Source organism: Mus pahari, chromosome 5 (genome assembly GCF_900095145.1).
Source record: "Mus pahari chromosome 5, PAHARI_EIJ_v1.1, whole genome shotgun sequence".
Lineage (NCBI taxonomy): Eukaryota > Metazoa > Chordata > Mammalia > Rodentia > Muridae > Mus > Mus pahari.
In genome coordinates this window covers 37,368,811-37,392,629 of record NC_034594.1, presented here as the reverse complement: position 1 = coordinate 37,392,629, position 23,819 = coordinate 37,368,811, and the positions used below count along the sequence as shown (strand labels likewise).

The 23,819-nt window shown below is 45.4% G+C and overlaps 1 protein-coding gene across 3 annotated transcripts in view; it reads right to left on the bottom strand.

Moving 5' to 3' along the window:
- The window catches only part of Aox1 (aldehyde oxidase 1), a 76,165-nt gene that overhangs the window by 34,921 nt on the left and 17,425 nt on the right, over positions 1–23,819 (bottom strand). For all 3 annotated transcript variants that reach the window (XM_021197507.2, XM_029538920.1, XM_029538921.1), the window contains 15 exons: positions 21,486–21,612; positions 16,814–16,875; positions 15,743–15,832; positions 14,210–14,290; positions 12,918–13,062; positions 12,195–12,287; positions 11,196–11,347; positions 10,941–11,034; positions 9,089–9,198; positions 8,098–8,282; positions 6,677–6,839; positions 4,901–4,993; positions 1,375–1,544; positions 966–1,080; positions 83–205 (listed from right to left, as the gene is read on the bottom strand). In XM_021197507.2, the coding sequence (XP_021053166.1) occupies positions 83–205; positions 966–1,080; positions 1,375–1,544; positions 4,901–4,993; positions 6,677–6,839; positions 8,098–8,282; positions 9,089–9,198; positions 10,941–11,034; positions 11,196–11,347; positions 12,195–12,287; positions 12,918–13,062; positions 14,210–14,290; positions 15,743–15,832; positions 16,814–16,875; positions 21,486–21,612 (1,803 nt within the window). The remainder of the gene's footprint in view (positions 1–82; positions 206–965; positions 1,081–1,374; positions 1,545–4,900; positions 4,994–6,676; positions 6,840–8,097; positions 8,283–9,088; positions 9,199–10,940; positions 11,035–11,195; positions 11,348–12,194; positions 12,288–12,917; positions 13,063–14,209; positions 14,291–15,742; positions 15,833–16,813; positions 16,876–21,485; positions 21,613–23,819) is intronic.

Sequence of the window (23,819 nt, the reverse complement as noted above, 5' to 3'; positions counted from 1 at the left end):
ATCTCCCTATTCCAGGCATACCATCACATCTCCCTACTCTAGGAATACCACTCCCTGAACTGCCATCAGCTTAAGATCATACCTCAATCGTTAGGATCAGGGGCTCCAAGTCTCGGTAGACGACCTTCACTCGCTTCGCCGCTTGCTTTGCCCGTGTCTCAGAATCTGCAATCACGGCACAGACAAGATGGCCCACGCAGTGTACCTGTGGCACAGAAAGGAGGGCACAAGACAGACAGACTCCTGTCATTTGCTGTGTTCCCCTCTCCCGTTCTGAGAAGGTCAAACTCTGCTTGTGTGGGGGGTAGACTTCAGAGAGGGAGAGAGAACCTTCAGATCAAGAGCCAAGGAATGACTTCACACTGGAGAGGCCAACTGAATTCAAACTTGAGCTTCGGGACGCGCTGGGACTGGGGTAAGCCAGAGATGCTTGGGTAGGGGTTCACAAACCTATATATCAAATTTATAATTTTCTGCCCATGTCATCTTTCACGTTTCTTGGTGGCATAATGTTACAACTTTAATAAGACATCAAAGTAACTGTTTTAAAGGCAGCATCTCATGTATCCCAAGCTAGCCTCAGACTCATTGTGTAGCTGAGGATAACCCTGAAGTTTTGATCCTTCTCTCTCTACCTCACAAGTGCTGGATTTATAGGCATACACAACCATGCCCAGTGTATGCAGTTCTGGGGATGGGTCCTGGGGCTTCACGCATACGAGGCAAGTATTCCAATAACTGAGTCCCACCCCAAGCTCTGAAAACAGCTTACATCACCAATCAACTGTACTTAAGTGGGAGATGAATAAACTTGAGTTCATATCTATTAGAATATTTCTGATTCATGATTACTGCTCTAAGAATATTGAACTCTTTGTGATATGACAAATTAGACACTATCCCCCACGAAAATACAGAGTCAGTCGGTAACTGGGAAAATTGCTCAGACAGCAAGAAGGCAGTACCTCATCTGTGGCCAGAAATGTCTCTGTGCCGAAGGTGTTTGCTTCCTGAAGATGATCTGCAGTAATGATGTCCACCACGCCAGGCAGGCTGAGAGCTTCTGACAGATCAATGGACCTATGAACACATATCAGATGGCAGCTTCACAGAGCAGTCACACAGCCCAAAGACACCAAGAATGTGGCAGTTGGAAACTAAGGACTGTCAGAGAATGAATTGCTTGACAGTTGTCTGCAAGGCAGTGAGGCGCTGTAAAGTTACTTGTGCAAGATTTTGTGAGGAATCCTACACTTCAATCCCATTTCATCGCCAGTGTGGGTGTCAGTGAGCCTCCATTTACCTACTCTTCATTGACCGGGCAGAGTTAGACAGCAGGAAGAATCTTCCTATATGTGGAGGGAAGACACTTACACAATCTTAGCGTGTGCTCTGGAACTCGTTACAAAAGTGAGGAAAAGCTCCTGATCCACTGCAGGCATGTCATCACAGTAGATGGCCTCGCCGGTGGCATGCTTAATCCCAGAAAGGTGCATGATGGGACGTCCAATGGGGTCCTGAGGCAGCTGCACTGGGTCTACATTCTGTTTAATGAAGAACCGACATATAACTCATATTTCTACAGAGATCGTAGGGATAATCACAGGATGTATGTCTCGCATGAGAGGGTAGCTATGTAAACTCATGCTTAAGCCAGAATACTTTTGAGTGTGAAAACAGTCACTATTTTCACTACTCCAAACAGCTTATGAGAATAATTTGGCGGCCAAATATAAATGTATAAATGTGGTGCATTTTTTTCTTAGTTTTTTGGAATGTAGATGCCAAATATCTCTAGTGGAAACTCTATTTGTCTAAGCACATGGATTTGATCTCTCTTTTTAAATATGAAATCAAATTTACAAGTGGGAATTCAGGTGTGAGCAGGAATCTAAAGTAGCTCCATCATCTGCTAGTTCCATGGATCCAACTCAGGGTTCTGTTCCCCTGCCAAAGGGCTCCACAATTGCCACCCCACCCTCTCACCCCCTAACCTCTTACCCTCACCCCAACCCCCCACCTCTCACCCTCACCCCAACTCCCATCCTCTCACTCCCACAACCTCTCACCCCAACCCCACCCTTTCACCCCTCAACCTCTCAGCCCCACCCCAACCCCCCAATCTCTCACCCTCACCCCACCCACCCACTCATCCCCCAACTTCTCACCCTCACCCCAACTACCACCCTCTCACCCCCACAACCTCTCACCATCACCCTCAGCCCACCCACTCAACCCCCACCCTCTCACCCTCCCCCCCACCCCCACCCTCTCACCCCCAACCAGTCACTCTCACCCCTAACTCCCACCCTCTCATCCCCCCACCTCTCACCCCCACCCCAACCTCTTACCCTCACCCCCACCTCCCCAACCTCTCACTCCCCCCACCCTCACACACACACACACACACCCCACCCCCAACATTCGAGAACTGTATGGTGATGAAAGCACAAATGACAGGTGTCAATCAGGCATATTTTCTCAAGTATTGCAGAAGGTCGAGATTATTTCTCTGACACCCCCCGCCCCTCAAGTGCATATTAGGCTCTCAGTTCACACAATATTTGAGTGAGAAAATGATCCAAGTCTCTTTTATGTTTTTATAAAATACTCTCAGAGATTTTCTGTTTCCTTCCTGAAAAGCAAACTTGTAGGTAACTTATAGGCTTGGACACTGGGCACGCGAACATGCCAGCAGGGATCTATAAGGCGCCTGGAGTTTTCTATTATTAATGCTAACACCTTTTACTGTAAATAAGGGCACATTTCACGACTGTGGAGAAAATCTTTTAAAACTTTACTGTGCCAGGTCTGCCAAAGACTACGGAAAGTCTCAAGTCTGGGATAGCCAAATGTGAAAACTGATTTCTCAGGAGCCACCAGCTGCAAGGGACTGCAGGCAAGCACACATGGCTGCCTACTTCTTGTTACACGGCTAAAGACACAGTGAGAATACCAGGTGATCTCCTGAAGCCACATGGGACGGTGGCTAAAAACTGGCATGTAGCCCCTGACTTTCTCTTCCTTTCTGCCATGAGGTTTGCAGTTTGCCTTCTTCAGCTTGCTTGCTACCCCTCAGTCTGTAGCTTAAGCAAGGATCCACCTCATCAAATACCACTACACCAAACAATCGTCCTCTCTGTCATCTGACGACCTCAGTGTTCTCAGGGACAGTGAAAGTGAACTTTCCTTTTTTTTTTTTTTTAATACCCACCCACTCCCACTACTTGGCCCTGGCCTTCCCCTGTGCTGGGTCATATAAAGTTTGCAAGACCAAGGGGCCTCTCTTCCCAGTGATAGCAGATTAGGCCATCTTCTGCTACATATGCAGCTAGAGACACGAGCTCTGGGGGTACTGGTTAGTTCATATTGTTGTTCCACCTACAGGGTTGCAGCCCCCTTCAGTTCCTTGGGTACTTTCTCTAGCTCCTCCATTGGGGACCCTGTATTCCATCCAATAGCTGGCTGTGAACATCCACTTTGGTGTTTGCCAGGCACTGGCATAGCCTTACAAGAGGCCTCAATATCAGGTTTTTTTGAATTTCTGGAGTCCAGCTTCTTGAGCTCTTTNTATATATTGGATATTAGTCCTCTATCAGATTTAGGATTGGTAAAAATCCTTTCCCAATCTGTTGGCAGCCTTTTTGACTTGTTGACAGTGTCTTTTGCCTTACATCTGCTTGTGGACGTTGTACATCGTGGTGCGCACTAGGCTCCGCACCACGATGTACAACGTCCACAAGCAGGTATTCTAAGTTTCTGGGCTAATATCCGCTTATCAGTGAGTGCATATCTAGTGACTTCTTTTGTGATTGGGTTACCTCACTAAGGATGATATCCTCCAGATACATCCATTTGCCCAAGAATTTCATAAATTCATTGTTTTTAATAGCTGAGTAGTACTCCATTGTGTAAATGTACCACAGTTTCTGTATCCATTCCTCTATTGAGGGACATCTGGGTTCTTTCCAGCTTCTGGCTATTATAAATAAGGCTGCTATGAACATAGTGGAGCATGTGTCCTTATTACCAGTTGGAAGATCTTCTGGGTATATGCCCAGAAGAGGTATTGCTGGATCCTCCAGTAGTACTATGTCCAATTTTCTGAGGAACTGCCAGACTGATTTCCAGAGTGGTTGTACAAGCTTGCATTCCCACCAGCAATGGAGGAGTGTTCCTATTTCTCCACAACCACGCCAGCATCTGCTGTCACCTGAATTTTTAATCTTAGCCATTCTGACTGGTGTGAGACAGAATCTCAGGGTTGTTTTGATTTGCATTTCCCTGATGACTAAGGATGTTGAACATTTTTTCAGGTGTTTCTCAGCCATTCGNTATTCCTCAGTTGAGAATTCTTTGTTTAGCTCTGTACCCCATTTTTTAATGGGGTTNTTTGAATTTCTGGAGTCCAGCTTCTTGAGCTCTTTTTATATATTGGATATTAGTCCTCTATCAGATTTAGGATTGGTAAAAATCCTTTCCCAATCTGTTGGCAGCCTTTTTGACTTGTTGACAGTGTCTTTTGCCTTACAGAAGCTTTGCAATTTTATGAGGTCTCATTTGTCAATTCTTAATTTTACAGCACAAGCCATTAGTGTTCTGTTGAGGAATTTTTTCCCTGTGCCCATATCTTCAAGGTTTTTCCCCACTTTCTCCTCTTTTTAAATGTGATCTCTAATTGGTTTTGGTTTCTTTTTCTCTTTTTGAAGTACTAGGAATCAAACTTGGGACTTGCCTGCGCTGTGTCATCAAACTACACTCTCAACCTGGTTTTGAAGCTTCAGTGAACCCTGAAGAAGGCAATGTGTCACCAGCAGGTAAGGGACCTGAAGCTCTGTCTTTGAATTTAAATACATGTATGCATGGGTGCACACATGCATGCACGCACACACTCACTAACCTGGTGGGTTAATGTTCTCCAGTGATGTCTTGAATGAAGATCATCTAAAGCACTCTCATTGTTGCCTACCAGGCTAGGAGAATGACCTGGGTCCTGCAAAAGCAAATAGTAGACACTTAAAATCTACCAGAATGTTCTGGGTGGGAATCCTGCTATAACTCTCAGCAGACATCTCTGCTGTAACATCTGACATTGATTAAGCTTTCACCCTTTCAGAACCCTGAGAATTTAAACAACTCCCTGACCCCAGGCCATGAAGCCCAAAAGGCACATATCTTCCTCATGAGGTGACAAACCACATGAAATTAGAATGTCATTGACCTCCACCATCTGTTTCATAAGATTATTTTCCAATAACTACAATTTCCAAATTTCCCAATCATTATTTTCTCACCTTTGTCTAGATAGACAGACTTATTTTTCTAAGTGACATGGGGACACATATCACAACAAAAAAGGAGTCAGATAAAACAGAGAAGACCAAACTTAAAGCAGGAAAAGTCAAAACTAGCACCCATCATTGCAAATCTTGGTAAAGCTGCATGGTGACATCCAGCCAGGCTCTCAGGTATGCAGAGGTGGCCCAGCTGCCACCACCCCACAGCATAGGGCCCTCTGAGGACAGAGAAAGTGGGCCATGCGCCTCTATTCTATGAATATTTGCATAACTTACACAATTTTAATAGAAAATAAAGCTAACAACGGCAATTGTTTTCAAAGAGAGGAAGCTAAATGGAGCACAGAAGCCCTAATTACATCAGCTGACTCATCAAGAAATTGTGTTCTTTCCTGCTCTTTAGGAGAGTCTACAGTTAGCCTTGCTTTTCCACTTTTGATCACGTGGTAGAAATAGGTCATATGTATCTATATGACTTCAAGCTCCTCATCTCAAAAGTCTGATACAGCCCACTGGCTCTTATTCTCATCTCTCCTGGGAAGACACCTCTCAAAGTCTCCATCAAGGAGGATTTCATGTCTTCCGTTTATTTATTTATGCATTAAATCTTATCAATTATTTGTGAGCTCTGTCTGATGCAAATTTATCAAACCCACCGCCTCTCCCAGCTACTTAAAGTTACTGCGTTGGTTTCTACACAAGGCAAGGGGCCATGGCTTCTTGTCTAGTTGGGCTTATGGTAGCATGAGGCTCACAAGGACAGTAGGTCCAGGTTCCTTTGAACCAGAAAACAGTTTCTAGAGAACTTTTTCCCATTGCATTTCTCTAGGCAACAATCACGTAGCCCTTTGATAAGGGGAAGCAGGCAAATAAGTGCCCGTGCATCGCTAGTATTAATAAGTACTACCATTTCTACCTGGCATTCCCCTGAAGCACCAGGGACTATGAGGCACCAGGGACTATGGTAAGCCTTTTCCCTATGATTACTCTTCTTCACGGTGCTCCGGTGGCTGCCATCAGCTTATAAATGAAGAAAACCCAGTCAAGAAAACCAAGCATAAGAAGTAAGCTTCACTTACAAGCTTCAGTATATGAAAGAAAATGCATTAAACGCATTAACAAGTTTTCCCAGAGTTAGCCAGACATGCCGTGTTTATTATAAAGTGGTAATAACTGAGTGGTGTTAAGCAAAACCCCGTTCAGGTCTGAGGCCTCCTTGGAATTCTTCCTAAAAGTCACAGCCATGCTCAGGATAGGCCAGTGGACACCCACCAATAGGATGTGATACTAGCTTTTAATCTTCCGTAAGGTACCGCTCTCCAGCAGGGCTTGGAGCCTCTGCTTTGGGCATCCCAGTTCACAGGACCCGTCCCTCTTACCTCCCTCTTCAAACTCTGTGACACCTCCAGGTAGAACTTGAAAAGGAAGCTGATGATGAGGGTCCTCTTGAACTCTACCTTCCCACCAGGAGCTGAGCCTGCAAGGGTGACTTCATCCAAAACCAGCCTACAGGCTGTGTCCAGCATCTCTTCATTCCAGGGCCTGAGAGAGGCAGAGAAGGAGACTCAGCCCGGTAGGTTCAGCTGATAGCTAAGGCAAATTGCTGTGGTCTTTATAGGAACCAGGAGAGCAGGCTCTCCAGCCAGGCAACCCAAGTTCAGGTTGGCCTGCTATTCTCCAAGCGTCTGGGCTGGGTCCCACCACATCCTCCCTATCAGAGTCCTTAGCTCAGGACTCGCTCACTGCCTCTTTTACTCCCGTGATACTTCTGTATGCCATGTCCAGAATGAGCACTGTGCTTTTTTCAGTTATGGAACCCTCTCAACCACTCTATAAGGCAGGTGTGGTTCTCTTCTTTGACAGAAGGAAACTGATGTCCCATAAGGTTAAAAAGAATGAGTTGATGGAGTTAAAAGAGACTGAACTAAGACATGCATCAGGCAGCCTGACTCATTAAAGCAGTGGTTCTCAACTTGGGACTCGAATGACCCTTTCACAGGGGTCACCTAAGAGCATTGGAAAACACAGATGTTTACATTACGATTGGTAGTAGTAGCAATTTTACAGTTATAAAGTGGCAATGAAGATAATTTTATGGTTGGAATATCTACAACATGAAGAACTATATTAAAGGGTCTCAGCATTAGGAAGGTTGAAAGCCTCTACATTAAAAGCTTAAAGCACGCAGGGCGGTGGTGGTGCACGCCTTTAATCCCAGTACTTGGGAGGCAGAGGCAGGAGAATTTCTGAGTTTGAGGCCAGCTTGGTCTACAAAGTAAGTTCCAGGATATCCAGGGCTACACAGAGAAACCCTGTCTTGAAAAAGAAAAAAAAGAAAAAAAAAAAGAAAGAAAGAAAGAAAGAAAGAGAAAAGAAAAAGAAAAAAAGCTTAAAGCACATGTCTGAATTGCTCTTCTGTTAATTTATCTAGTAAATTCCCAAGAAAGATTAGCACATGGTCTGCTTTTCATCAGAGTAAATTATCTCCATTATTTTCCCCACAAAAAGAATGGAATTTATAGTACAGGGAATAGGCACCCCACTCCTACCCCTGTCTCTGTCTCACAGGACACAGGTACACACATGGGTGCACATGCACACACTAACACAAGCACACAGACACCTATGTGCTTACACACACTGCATATGCGGATTCTGTAAAGCAACACACTGACTCTGACATCGTGCTGGAATTCCCAGCCATCCAACTGTGAGATTCTAAAGCATCTTTTCTTCTCATTACAGCTTCCCACGGGGTGGGTTGCTCTGTTACCTGGAAGCTAAGGACACAATGTCTTACCTTCCAATGAGTCTCTGACAGGAGTTCTTGGCACTGACGGTGGTTGAACCGACACCTCCATATAAAATGGATAACTCTTCAATGATGCCACCTCCTTCTCTAAAAAGGACTCTCATTCCGGAGTTGACTATTGCTAGTGCATTCTGTTGTCTCTGAGCTTGTCGGAAGGCTGACACAAACTCCCACTGAAACAAAGAGGCACAAACAGAACTCCCCTGAGAGACAACACCATGCTGGGAGGGGGTGATTTGATGTTAGCATAGCTCTGTTATGGGCCCTGGGTTTAAACCAGGATGTCGGTACTCAGTACTTGGGAACAAGGTTTTCAAAGCCCTAAGTGAAAGTGAGATTATCAGCCAGGGCCCTAATTCAAACTACCTGGTGTCATTTTAAGAAAAGAAACATCGGACATAGACATGAAAATGCATCTACAGTCAAGACAGGCATCTACAGTCAAGGTCCGAGGCCTCAAAGGAAGCCAACATCCCTGCTGACACCTCGTTATTGGAGCTCCCAGAAAGTCAGTCTCTGCTGTTTGAGCCATGAATGTGTGGTTCTTCAGGACAACAGCCCCCTAAACCACCACATCTTGTGAGGTAGGCCCGATTCTACCACTGTACAAACGAGGAGCCTTGGGCTTGAGGTGATTCAGTAATTAGTTCAGGTCTTGAAACCAGAACTCAAGTATCAGTCTATCCAACTCTCAACCCCATTCCTCCCCCTCCACATTCCACTGCAAAGGATCTAGGCAGACCTGTCTCACTCGGGGAGTAAAGGACAAAGGGTATATTAAAAAAAAAAAAAAAAACTGCTTAAAAGTAACCTTATAGTTTGGGGCAGAGGAAAAGAGATGTCCTAGCTCTAGGAATGGCAGGAGACTGGACAGCAGGGTGACAGTGACTGTGCTGCACACATGCCCTTTGTCACCTTCTGGGTGAGCCCACTCAGACTGATGGGGGAACTGGGAAGGGAGATGAAGGGCCATCCTTGCCTTCCTGGACCAGGGGATGTTCACTGAGACCAAGACTTCCTGAGGCTTTAGATCTGCTTCAGGACACTTTCGGAGGAACTCTTCACTTAAAGGGATCCGCCGTTCTCCATCTGTGGACAAAAGGACACCTTCGATCTCTTGAACAAACTTGGGGAATAACTGTACTGGTCGTTGTGGGGTGGCAGTTGCTGTGGTGGTGGCGCTGGTGGCGGTGCGTGCGGGTGCATGTGAGTGCATGTGTGTCTGTGTGTGTATGTTTGTGTGTTCTCTAACAGCATCCTTTGATGTTTCTTACAGTCTAGCCCTCCTCCCCCCTTTTGTCTTATACACTTGCTTGCAGATTAAAAACACACCCAGAGTTTCCTAAAGAACAGAGACCTTAGCAGTCTCCACCCAATGGCACAGTTGGTTTAGGGCTTTGCTACCAGGGAGTAGATATTAATATCCCTTTTGATATCCGATCAAGTCAATCCATAACCATTTCATTTTTCTCTATAACCAGGAGCCCTGTTATCTACAGAAGTGAATTATAAAAACAACCTTTTAGTGAATTTGGAATTTATGCACCAGTGGATGCTATTTTATTTGGTTATATCCCATCCACAGCATCTAAAGCTTTTGGCCAGTGGACCAGAGGCAGGAATAGTTTAAAGTCATAATAAAATATAACTTTGGGCCTGGCAGTGGTGGCACACGCCTTTAATCCTAGCACTTGGGAGGCAGAGGCAGACAGATTTCTGAGTTCGAGGCCAGCCTGGTCTACAAAGTGAGTTCCAGGACAGCCAGGGCTACACAGAGAAACCCTGTCTCAAAAAACCAAATATAGATAGATAGATAGATAGATAGATANANANATAGATATAGATATAGATATAGATATAGATATAGATATAGATATAGATATAGATATAGATAGATAGATATAATTTCAGAGAAAAAATTCTAAAAACATTTTTGTATTTGTATTCTCTCATGTAACCTGACTGCTCATGGCAAGAGTTTTTACAAAGGTGTGCTGCTTAAATTGATATCCTGAATATAAATCCTCTACCTTAAGATTATTCAGTAGTTTAGATGCTATAAGGAGTGGATGTTTATATATATATATATATATATATATATATGAAAGCTAGCTCATATCTTTAAAAGCAACCTCCATATATTTGTAGAGTTCCCAATTATAAGAATTTCCTAATAACTGTTAGACAAATTGGTGTAAGAGAAACGAAATCTCTGCACTGAATTTCAAAAATAACACTCAAGATCATGAATAAGTACAGCAGAAGGTTCAATAACTATTCAGTTGAAAAAGATCTGCATTCATTCAATGAAGATAAGCTAAGTACGAGTCCAAAGCAGGGCATGGGAATCAACCCCCTGGTGCCATGGTGGAGTGTCTCCAACAAAGGGCTCGGTGGCTCACAGAACCTGTGGTCTTTGCCAATGATCAACTCACATTAACCCAAGCCGTGAATGCCAGAGGTTCCTTGTCACATTTAACCAGCACAAGGATGTCCAATGCAGGGTAAGAAAACGCCTAGCAGATGTGTGTGACCTATAGCCAATAGGCTACAGGAATCCCAGGATAGCTACAAATGCAGGCAAACACATGAGTAATTACAGCATCAGGTCTCAAAGTCAAATCATTTGGTCCCCTGATAGAGCGAGGTCTCAAGAAGAATCAGATGGAGGGACTGGCAGATAGTTTTAAGAACGATTGACCAGCTTTTCAGCCTCAAAAAGGCAAAGGAAATTATTATTACAATGAATTGCCATTTTCCAAACTGGACGTCCTGCCTGTTCAGAGGTGACAGGAACAAATCAAGGTTATAATACAGAGTCTGATATTTACCTTTGGATAGTAAGTTGAGGGTACAGTTACCCACAGCCAGAAGGGGATTCAGATCTGAGTCCAGATGTCTGCTCACGACGTGGCCCCCTAGAGACTTTTAAGAACAGTCACTTTCACTTGTGACGTAGTTATAAAGCATAAGTACTGAGATAAGGCTTTAAGTCCTGCTTTACAGAGTGGTTCTCTTCATTTGCTTTAAGGAACTGAAAGGAGTCACCCAAGACATGAATGCCCCGTGTTTTGTCAAATACATACAGCCATGTTCCTGATCTGAGAGCCAGCTAGAGTTCTCAGGTGCTTCAGGAGAGCGCGGTATGTCTGCGTCTTCTCTTCTGGAAGCTTCTGGACTACATCAGCCAGAATGTCCTTCACCTGATCCAGGCTGAGGCCAGCACCCAGGGTCAGCCCTGAAGTAAAGCCTTGTGTGAGTAAGCCACATGACCACTGATGGCCTCAAAAATGTTAGACCAAAGCTACAGGCATGGAACCTTTACCCTGGAGGCATGCGATTGTGCCTATCAGCGCGCCAGTGGTGACACAGTGCTGACTGTGGTGACAAATGACCATGGTGGAGCTAATCGATGGTGATGGAGGTGGCTGTGGTGATGGCAGGGATGTGTGGTGGGATTAATGGTGGATTTGGGGGGTGAGATCGGGAAGGCTGGATTCTTTGAATACTGAGTCTATCACATTTTGCTGGTAGCTTTAAAAAATCTCCATGAATTAAAGACAAACTATGAGATATTAATAGGCTCGTTTCATGGTCACAGAACTGAGATCCAGTTCAGTCACCTTCCCAGGATCTTAGAGATGCCGTATGCCATAGCAGAGAAGAAGATTTCAGAGTTTTATTCCAAACCCACACCACCGTGAGTGCTGCTTCTCACCAGTTTCCTTCACAGGAATGAAAAGGCCAGACTATAGCTGCTTAGTGCACACCCCTTTCCCTCTGCTGTGCTCTGGAGAGCAGCGAGCCTGCTCAGATTTCTTCCTCTTTTGCTCTGCACTCACAACACAGACTCTCCCTTGAATAGTCTCCCTGATCCTGCAGATATGAAAGTTTCTCAGTGAAAAATCTGACTTCTCAGACAGCATCTAGTGGAACTTTGGAGAATTCTTCCTGGACTCCCACCAGATCTGTCTGAAGAGAAGCTGTGAATTGTGACTAGAAACGACTCTCGCCTGTCGATCTTTCGGACTAAGCAGCTAACTTGATGAGTGCATTCCCATAGGAAAAGAAATCTAAGAACTCACCATCCCAGGCCTGGCTTATGACACCCAGCTCTTCAATTCTGTCAGGAGAAATTATGATGGGGTGGAAGACACCTTTAAACTTTACTTCAGGCCCTAAGGGATTGTGGGAGAGACACAAGATTAGAACAAAAAGACGCTAATGACTCGCTTTACTTTGAATTATGACTAAACCAACATCTTTGCACGTAAGAAAGTTGTTTCCTTTTAATTGGTCTGTTTATTGCAAACCACAAGGAGAGATATTTAGAGAGTCTTGGGAATTGTTAGCTCTTACACGTTGTGTGATACAGCACACTCAGATTTGCTTGGAGCAGATCCTGGAGGCCCTGTGAAGAGACAGGCAGCCATGCCAGGCCTATGTAGAAAAGCTCCAAAACTGCTGTTTATATAAAATATGCCATAGCCTCTAAGAAGCCATCCAGAGAGGAAAGACAGCAGTTTCAGGATGAGAGCCAGTGTGGTACCCAGATGGAAAGCCAGGATACCTGCACCCGGATGCTGGTTTACCATGGGACCAGCCAGCCCGCCTCTGCTCCAGTGAGGCACAGGGCATCCCTGATGCTGGTTTACCATGTGGCCAGCCAGCCCGCCAGTGAGGCACAGAGCAGGCAGCTACCCAATGCTGTAACATGTCTTAAACAATACTGGGTTTTCTGGCTATTTTCCTGACATCAATACTTTGAACTCACTCCTCATAAAACATCTCAAGAAGAGTCCACATACCTACAGAGGTGTACCCCATGACAATGGGGGCCTGGGGATACTTGAATTTTGCTTCCACAAGTTCCTTCAGAGTCACAGGGGAAATCCATGTCACTCTCTCACCATAAAACACTCTGGTCTTTGGTGGCTGTTTCTCAGCTAGTCTCTATCGAAAAACAACAGGAATTTGAGAGAGCTTGTGACAAAGTTCTCTTCATCTTCACTCTAGAGAAAGGAAATCTAAAAACTAAATTTCGTGAGCTAAAATAGAGCTTCCCCAGGAGCCAGAGTTCACAGTTAAGGTCTGACAGAGTTTACCCATGGAAACAGCTCCCATCGGCTCTGATATCTCCCAGAAACCCATTTTGGCGTTCGCTAACATAGCAACATGCTCAATTTTGCCAAACAGTCAGAAAAATAAACTTGTGCATAAGTGGGAGGGAAAAACGAGCTGAGATTGAAGGACACTGATTGCATGTCTGGGTCTTAACAGACACCACCAGCTGTGTTTGACATTCTCCACCCTTAGTGGTGGCTCCACCCTCCACCTCTTCCTCCTCCCGCCCACACATTCTGGACTCTGAGGTAAGGACCACAGATGGCTGGTTGGCGCCTGTTTGCCCATCAGTTTTTTGTTTTTTGTTTTTGTTTTTGTTTTCTTTCTCTGTAATGTTTTATAATTCTTTGAGAATCTTATATATGAATGTAATACATTATTAAATTTCTCCCATTCCTCCCCTAATTCTCCCCAGATTAACCTTCCAGCCTCTCACCCAGCCTCCCCCCCAACCCCCATGCAACTTCATTTTCTCCTTTTTTTCCAAAACCTACTGAGTACAATGTGTGCGATCCATCCACATGGATGTGGGCCCATCCACTGGGTTATGGTCAATCTAGGTCATACCCTTGAAGAAAAACTGACTGTCCCTCCCCACAGCCTTTAACTAGCGACGACGGTGTGTGAGTTAAGGGTGGGGGTCGTCAGCCTCTCAGCTCTCCATGGTGGATGCTCACTGGTTTGTCCTTGTGCAAACAATGACTTCATGAATGCAGTGGTTCTGTCATGTCCAAGAGACACTCTTTCCACCCCGTTTCTCTACGGTCCCTGAGTCTTGGGGGGGGGAGGTGAGTGTGATACAGAGGTCCCACTCACGCCGAGCACTCCGCAGATAATTACTGTCCACCCTCTGACAAGCTGTGAATTTAACCGCTTTAACCGCTCTCCCCTGCACGGTGTCTCTGAGGAGATCTGGGATCTGCACCATGAGATTCTTGAAAAGCCCCCTCCTGACATTGCACCATGAGTTGCTTACCATTAGCTCTGGTGGGAATATCAGCTCTTGGGTTGGGTCCAGTGGCAGAAATTCCTCTTCTGAGAACAGTTCTGGACTTGTCTTTAAAAAGAGAAAATGACGGAAGTTATCATAGTACCTCTTATTCTCAGGCGAGATCTCCGTCACAACCACCGTGGGTACCCAAAACCACAGACCATTTGAACTTTAGGCTTTTATACACACTACATTTTTTAAAATTTATTCTTACGGTAAATCTTCGCAACATATTCTAGTACTAAACATACCCTACCCCTGTCTTTTCACTTTTATGAAAAGGACTCCATAATTACTCATTGGCATATCTGAATTACCAGCATCCCTTGCCTTGTGCTTCGGAGTCATTCATTATTAAGTAAAATAATGATTATCTGAACACAACACTGCATTACTGAGCTAGTCAGTCTGATGGCTATGACAACTACTTAGTGACAGATGGGCAGGTGATATATGCCCCGTGGATACACTGGACACATTCCAAGTGAGGCGGAGGACAGAATAGTGGGAGTTCATTACGCTATCCACAATGGCCTGGAACTTGAAACATAAATGATTTCTGGAATTTCTCACATAATGCTTTCAGAATGTGGCTGAGCACAGGTAACTCAGATGGCAGGAGGGGAAACAGGTGACAAGGGGGACTACTGCAGTATGGTTAAGCACCTCTACCGTAAATGATCTGTAGGCTGAGACTGGAAGAAGATGGCCAGACAACCCAGGTACGGCAGCACATGCCTGTAACTAGCTCCCAGTCAAGGCTGATCAGTCCTGATCCTAGCTCCTGGTCAAGGACCTGACATCTAATAACTCCTCCGGCATCAGTGGGCCTCTGCACTCAGCAGCTCCCTACACACTCTCCTTCGAGTTTGGGGACAGTGGAGGAGACAGGCAAGAGCAGCCAGACATTGAGGACTTAACAGACAGTCGGCGTTGCCACCTTTCCTGTCCTTAGTCTTCCATCTCTGTCTCCATTTTGTTTCTGGTCATTGAAAATGACAAAGTTGGTGTGACAGATTTACAAAATAGTCTTTTGCTTTCAATTGGTGTGATAACTGCATCTGTGGGGCAGAGCGGCACAGCAGTGGTGTATGCACAGCAGTGGTATATGCACAGCAGTGGTGTATGCACAGCAGTGGTATATGCACAGGGAGAGATCATGTTATTGCTTAGCATCCAGCATCTCATACATGAGTCGTTCCTCTGTGCTGAGAAGGATTCTACTAGTTATTCTGAAATCATCAACTAATTGTCAAACACAATTACTCCACAGTGCTACAGAGCAACGAGAGGCCACGCCTCCCATCTAACTGTACCACAGTACTGTCGACTCTCCTTCCTCCATTCCCCACTCCCTTGCAGGCTGAATTCTTAGAATACAAGGAGACGGTGAGCATGAGAGGCAGAGCATGTTGACACAGTCAAGTTCATCAACAGGGCAGCCACTGGGTCTGCTGAAGATGATGTCAGCCACCTCACGTCTTGAACAACTTTATAACAACCTCGCTGTGCACTGACCTTATCTTCTTCCTGGAATTCTGCCAATCCATTTATTCCTTGATCCAAACAGCACACCCCATTTTCTTTACTTTGACAGCAGCCAGAGGCCTGATGGGGGAAACACACGCACACACACATACACACACACACACACACACACACACACACACACACACACACACACAACAAGTCAGTCAGAATTCCGTGGGGGATTCTATTGTTAACTAGGTGCCTGCAGTTGAAGCTGCAGAAGCAATTTTGGAAGGTAGCATAAAAGAAACCCATTTATATTTCAGCTTATCCAAGCTAACTCGACCAAAAGTCTGAATTCTAGTCTAATGAAGTTTATAAAGGTCTTAATAGTAACGCTGCTCTGTAGCAATGAGCATTAAGCATCGTTATTACTAATACTAACAATATTTTAAATACCACTAATAATAGTAACAAGAATCAGCATCTTACTCTGGTCTTATCAATGAGATATTAATTCCATAGTTCATCTTGCAGAAATGCTCTTCTGGTGGTGGGGAGGACCAGCCATGGCTAAATGTGTTTTAAATGCCACAGGGGAGCCATAAATCATATGGTGATTTAAAAACCAAAGAAAAAGAATGCAATGTCTTTCATAGGTTTTTGTTTATTAGTTTTATTAATATTAATGATTGACTGTCTACTAATTAGTAGGTGGTGACTGTGCCCTGGAGAAGGACAGCCTCCACTGTCAAGCAGCCATTCCAGTAAAAACATGGAATGGCTCAGGGACAACTGTGCCATACTGTGACCAGTGTCACGTTGTGCCATGCATGCACACATATCGTGTTCACAGAGGGTTACAGAGGGCCCTGGGCAGGGTCCCTAACTTAGGCAGACAGAACAGGAGCAGCTTCTTGGAAGAAATGATGTGTGACAATGTCAAATGCTCAGATGCTCACAGCTTGACTCTCCAGGCAGTGAGGTGACACCTCCTGCCCAAGAATGCCACACGGGAATGGTCCTGTATTAGCAGAAATGGCTGTTGTCGTAATCATATTGGGCACTCCTACACTGTTTTATTTTGGGGGAAATACATATGTATTTCTTGCTACTTACTTTACAGAAAGTCTTGCAAGCATCGATTATGGGCCTATATCCAGTGCAGCGGCACAGATTTCCTGAAAAGACAGAACCAGCCTGGTTGTCACTCAGATACCCCAGACAGAGGCACAGCGTCATGAAAGGCCGAGTGAATGACACCTCGGAGCACACCCACCTTACAGGGAAGCTTTATTTCATGCCTTAATGCCTTAATCTTGTGTCTGAAATTTCATTTTTACATCAGCATCTCAGGATATTTAAGGCAAGAGTCCTGAAGTGTATTTTAACATCTCACATACCTGTACCTACTCGCTGTAAATACAGTTTATACCCTCGTCTTGTGACGGATGGCCAAATAATACAATAATCTTAAGACACGAACTAGTTCTGTAATTACAATCAAGAAGGAAACTTAAAACAACAGCCGCCTTATTGAGATGTTACTGACCTAAAAATCCATATTTGTCTCATCAACTGATCAGCGATTGGTGTCTGCGGAGATAGGTGTGCACCTGGGGATCCATGCCCACAGTCATTACCCTCAGCTTACCCACCACCCTAGGTTTCCTCATGCCATCTATTTTTCTAATCATTCACCAGAAAGAAGGTATTTTACAAAAAAAAATCTACCATCTCAGTAACTGTCTAGTATACAACATAATATTGGTAGCTGTGGGAACTAAGTTGAATTTATTGGACTTACTCATTTTGCATGACAAACTTTGTAACCTTTGATCTGTAATTCCTCATTTTCTCCTTCTCCTACTCAAGATACTACTATTCCATCAGAAGTCTATTCCCCAGCTTCTACAAATTGGCCTACTTCAGTTTCCAGGAATAAGCAGGAGGATGCAATGCTTGCTCTCCTGAGTCTGACTTGTTTCAGTTAGCATGATGTGCTATGGTCCATGTCTGCTGTTATAAGAATAAGGGGTAATGATTCTGATACCTCGGACTCAAATAGTATGTAAATGCAAAGTGTTTTATTCTGCAAAAGTCCAGCGTGCTGGGGTCTCCCATTACCAAGACTGAGAGACATCCAAGTGAGCTTGCAGGCCTAATTTAAAGAACATTTAGGGAATTCTGCAATAGGTGACCTCTCTGTCTATTGGGTCCATCTCTACGGACCTTCCATTACCAGGGTGTGAGGGCTGGAAACTTGCTGGGGAGGTCTGGGAGCTGTTACTGAAGAAGGAGCTGAAGAAGTCTGAGAACTGCTGCCAACCTATTGCCCTTGCTTCAGGCCAGGTGGCTGGGACATTCCACTACCTGGACATGAAGGCTGGAGCCTGGGTTTTTTCTATTAGTAATTGACTCTCCTGGGCTTGCCTGGACTTGCCCAGTTTTTAGGCCTAGTCTCCTTAACCGCCAATTTGAAACCTGTCAAGGAATCAGCCGAGCCTTCCACAAGTGACAGCATTTTCTCCTCTCCTCACTTTTTAAGAAAGATTCCCCTCCTTATTAGTACTTACTGTGGCAAATACCAGTTTTTGACAGAGGCAGAGCAGAGGAAACAAGGAGAGACAGAGAGGAAAGTTTCAGTTGATAGTAACAGTATCTTTACTCGGTAACAGTAAAGAAAAGGAAGTAGTTTCTGAACTGGGAGGCAACTAAGCACAAGGTAATTTATTTTTATTTTTATTTATTTATTTATTTATTTATTTATTTATTTATTTATTTATTTATGTTTTTTTTTCGAGACAGGGTTTCTCTGTGTAGTCCAAGCTGTCCTGGAACTCACTCTGTAGACCAGGCTGGCCTCGAACTCAGAAATCCACCTGCCTCTGCCTCCCGAGTGCTNCCAGGCTGGCCTCGAACTCAGAAATCCACCTGCCTCTGCCTCCCGAGTGCTGGGATTAAAGGCGTGTGCCACCATGCCCAGCTAAGCACAAGATAATTTACCACAAACGTGCTGGTCAGAGCTTCTCTTACAGCAGTTCTGTGGTCTTACTCCACCTCCAATATGAGGTGATACTTTATTTGTGTGTGTGATCTATGTGTACGTGCATGTGTTCCTGGTGGTGTGAGCACAACAATGTGAGTGCATGTGCAGGCCAGAGGTGGACACAGGGTGTCTTGCTCAATTGCTCTCCACATTTTTTTTTATTAATCATTCCATTCAATTATATCTCAAATGATATCCCACTTCTTGTTATCCCTCTACCAACTCCCCATCTCACATCTGCCCTCCCTCTCCCTCCCTTTTGTCTGTATGATAGCACTCCCCCACCCTCCCACACTGCCCTGCCCCACCACTCCAGCATCCCCGTACTCTGGGGCATCTAACCTCCCCAGGACAAAGGGCCTCAAGGCCATCCTCTGCTACATATGTATCTGGAGCCATGGATCCCTCCAGGTACACTCCTTGGGTGGTGGTCTAGACTCTGGGAGAACTGGGTGGACAGGCCAGCCTATGTTGTTCTTCCAATGGGGTTGCAATCCCCCTCCATCCCTCCAGTCCATCTGCCAGCTCCCTCACCAGGTTCCCTGAGCTCTAGCTGATGGTTGGCTCCAGCATGCACGTCTGCATTGGTCAGTTGCTAACCAGACCTCTCCAGGAACTGCCACACTTGGTCCCTGTCCGCGAGCACCTCTTGACCACACCAAGAGCATTGGGTTTGGTGTCTGCAGGTATGATGTTTCTCCAGGTGGGGCCCTTCCCTGTTGGCCTCTCACTGAACCTGACATTTATCAATTCTACCAGGTAGGCTGGCCAATGGGTTCGCTGATCCTCCTGTGTGCGTTGCATGCTCCCCCAACCAGCACAGCGGTTACACACCATCACTCCCAGACTCTTACACAAGTGGTAGGAATCGAAACTCAGGTCCTCACCATAAACACTGTACTGACAGCCATCCCCCAGCCCCTGAGGTCTTATTTTAGAAACAACAAAAGATCAAGTCTCTAGTGATTGGTTTCCCCCAAATCTTCATTATTTATACATCCCCCAGGCATGTCTAATGCATCTTAAAATTTGAGAATCCTTTGTCAGTGCTTATAGCCATAATGCAACGATGTGACCTCTGGGAAATGAGGTAGGACCCAGTTTAGGTGCTATGTCATTCTTTGATACCTGTGTTCCCTCTCTCAAGGAACAGTTTCAGAGTCAAGGAAGCGTTTCATAGAGGAAGTAAACGTGAGAGCTTTAGACTCCTGTCTTCTGAGCAGAGATAAAAGAGGTAAAGAGACAAAGACAGACAGAGCCAGGGAGCCTTTCACTGGGGGACGGCTTTGAGTTTGAGAGTCTTCTAATGCTTAAAACTTGTTCAGAGCCTTATTGATGAACACACACACACACACACACACACACACAGGGGGGGGTGGGCGGGGGAGAGGGACAGAGAGAGAATTGAATTTGGAGGCCCAGCTCAGACTAGAAAGGTGTCATTATAACAAGTATCGGGTGCAGTGAGGACATCTGGACTTAGAGCCGTTTTTTGCTAGAGATCACTGCCTCTTCACTTGGGCTTCCTGGCACTGATGGTAATTAGACCCAGGATGACACCTGCCACCTCTGCCTCACTTCATTCGGTCTGTCTTCTTTGCCCTACACTTGAGTGAGATTCCTGATCCTTCTGCATGTCGGCATGCCATCCTTTACAGAGTGTCTACCCAAAACCACTATTCCTCTCCCTTCAAGGCTGAGCCCACCAAGACAACTAACGTGTTTTTAAGAGTCACAGGCACAGTTCCAAAGTCCTGTCCAGACTCTTGAAGTGGTGCCTACAAGTCTTCCCTTATTATCCTATAACTTCCAGGAACAGTGGAGCCCTGCAGATGGACTGCCCAGGATAAGCCTGCTAGGCTAAGGAGTATCCATCTCCTGAGACCAAACCCCAGGCTCACAGCATGATAGAGAGACCTCTGGTGACATCAGTGGAGATTACCCCCGGAGCGGCAGCAGCTTCCTTGTCAGCACAGGGGAGGCGACACTGAGGCCCAGCTGTGCAATGCCCTGTCTCTTGCACTGTGCCCTCTATTTAAAACCAGGGTTTCAGAAAGCAGGATTAGGAGACTTTCAGTCCCCCTTCTTTCCCCAGTATAATCCCATTGAAAATGTAAATCCCTTTCTGCCCTTCCTCACTTTTCACATTTGATCTCTCCAGGATGAGGGCTGAGACCCGATTTGGGGGATAGGAGGGAGACTCCCCAGAGTCAGGCCTCTCTCCTAGGACTCCACTAGGAAACAGCAAGAACGGAGCAGCACTCAATCCAGGGTGGATGAATAAGTCAGTTTTCTGATTGAAGAAAACAAGAGAACAATGTAGAGAGAGAGAAGGGGGCACAAGCAACCCGTCAGTCAAACACGATGTGCACATCTGGTTTACAGGTGGACTTCAAGAGATCAAACACAATGTGCACATCTGGTTTGCAGGTGGACTTCAAGAGATCAAACACGATGTGCACATCTGGTTTGCAGGTGGACTTCAAGAGATCAAACACAATGTGCACATCTGGTTTTCAGGTGGACTTCAAGAGATCAACTCCTCCCTACAGGTGGGATAATGTATGATAAATCACTCTCTCTAAGTCTCAGCGTCTCCATCTGTTAAATGAAGGTAATAGTGGCAGCTATCTTATCAAGTTACTTAAACTAATTGCCAAACAGCATTTAATTTAGCACGTGGCATATGGTAGGTGTCCAATTATTACTGTCATTATCAGTTAGAAATAAAACCATACTTACCACCAAGGGCATCAGTTAACTGATCTAGAGTGGGCTCTGGATGGTTTCTGAGCAGTGCGTACATGGACATCACCACCCCGGGAGTACAGAATCCACACTGGGTGCCGTGACACTTGGCAATCCTCTCCTGGAGAGCACAGCAAGGTTAGAAATACAGACCTTGCACTTTGTTCCAGGCCTAAAACATCAAAGCAACTTCCACAGGGCATTTTTGCACTCAGTGGATTTGGAGCAAAGGCCTTCCAAAAGCCTTCATCTCATCTCACGTGGCTTCCTTTGGGCTGGTCAGTCTGACTCTTGAGCCCTATAAGCTGCCTGACTTTATTTAAGACACTGGTTCTGAGCCTTTGAATAACCAGGGAGCTTACCAGCTTACCAATTCTGATGGCTATTCCCAGCTGTCAGCTGAACTATTTCTGGAATGAACTACAATCCAGAAATGGAGGGCACACCTGTGATCCAGATCTTGAGGCTAGAAGACATGTATTTTTTAATCCAGATTTTGAGATATAGTAGCCATGAAAAGCTTAGGCCCAGGCAAGGTGGTAGACACCTTTATTCCCTGAAGACAAAGGCAAGCAGATCTCTGAGATCAAGGTCACCCTGGGACAGAGCGAGTTCCAGGTAGCCTACATTCAAGCCTAATGGCACACACCTTTAATCTGGGCCACATCTTCCACTGGAGGCCTACAGAAGGAGGATGGAAGAAGGAAGGTTTCTTCTTTGTCTGCTGACACTCACTTGCCAGCTCATCTGTTGGAACCTACTTCTTCAGGATTCCAGTTTAAACAGAAGACCCAGCCCGTGGGACTGAGCAACCACTAGATTCTTGGACTTCCCATTCACAGCTGCCCCTTGTTGGGTGAGCTGGACTGCAGACTTTAAGTCATTCAAATAATTTCCCTCAATATATAGAGATATTCCATAAGTTCTGTGACTCTAGAGAATCCTGACTAATGCACCAGTCCCACCCCAGTAACACACCAGCTCAACTGACTTAGAGTGTCAGGGGTGAGATAAAACTGTGTGTCTTAGCCGGGTGTGGTGGCGCATGCCTTTAATCTCAGCACTTGGGAGGCAGAGGCAGGNGGATTTCTGAGTTCAAGGCCAGCCTGGTCTACAGAGTGAGTTCCAGGACAGCCGGGGCTACACAGAGAAACCCTGTCTCAAAAAACCAAACCAAACCAAACCAAAACAAAACAAAACAAAAAAACTGTGTGTCTTTTAAAGATTCCTCAGAATGCAGTCAGGGTGTGAACCACTGTAGCAGAGGAAGTAGAATAAATAGCCAAATTATATTCAACTTGTAATCATGGACTACTTAGGCATGGACACATGCACATCACATACACACATACACACTGCACACACATGCACATACCATATACACGGACACACACATGCATACACATGCACATACCACATACACACGTACATACCACATACATGCACACACCACACAGGCACAAACACTCAGTGTATCATGAATGACTTGATCTTCCCACAGCTGTGTTAATGGTGTAGCACTCAGGAGTTTACAAAGCACAAGAACCCAGAATCTTGTCAAGATAGAAACACTGCCTTTATTTCTTCCGTATTGTTTCCATCCCTACCATTTTCTCTTTGGAGTCTGGCTTCCAAGAGAAAAGTGCCTTCTGGCTACTGTCTCAGAGCAACATTGCACCAATGAGAGCTCAGCGTCAGTTGAAAACTGAAAGGGCCCCTTTGCCTGTGTGAGGGCAAGTCTCACAGGGTGCCCAGGCAGCGTCCTCTTCCGTTAGCTTAATGGCTTTCAAAAGATTAAACCCTAGCTGCCTATCCATCTACAGGATGTCAAGTTTGCCTATTTCCTACGTGGCTCCCATCTTCCACCCACTGCTCACACAAGCCCTCAATAACCAGGTCAGGACGGAGAGCGATGGCGTGTTGGAAGGAGCGCATCCACTGGTGAAGGGGTCTAGGTCTGAAGACAGCCCTCAGAGAGGCATTGCTCTAAGAGAAGCTGCAGACTCCATGACAGAGCCCATCCTCGGACAAGCCCACGCTCAACACATCTTTTGGGGCTGAAGCGCATGTGTAATTTTTTTTCAATTCAGCTTTTAAGTCAAGTTATTTTCCACTTTCCAACAACAACCTCCGAACTGTATGTGTCACTGCACCTGGCTGGTGTTCCCCTCGGGGTTTGGAGGTGCAGGACGGATCGTCCCTCTAATCAGAACACAGAGCAAATGAAGCGGGTCATGTCAGCAGTTCCTTAAGAAGGGAGTCCTCTAGCCTTCCAAAGCATGCTCCCAAGAAGCCAGTTACTCCTGTATCCCAGCATCCCAGCTCAGC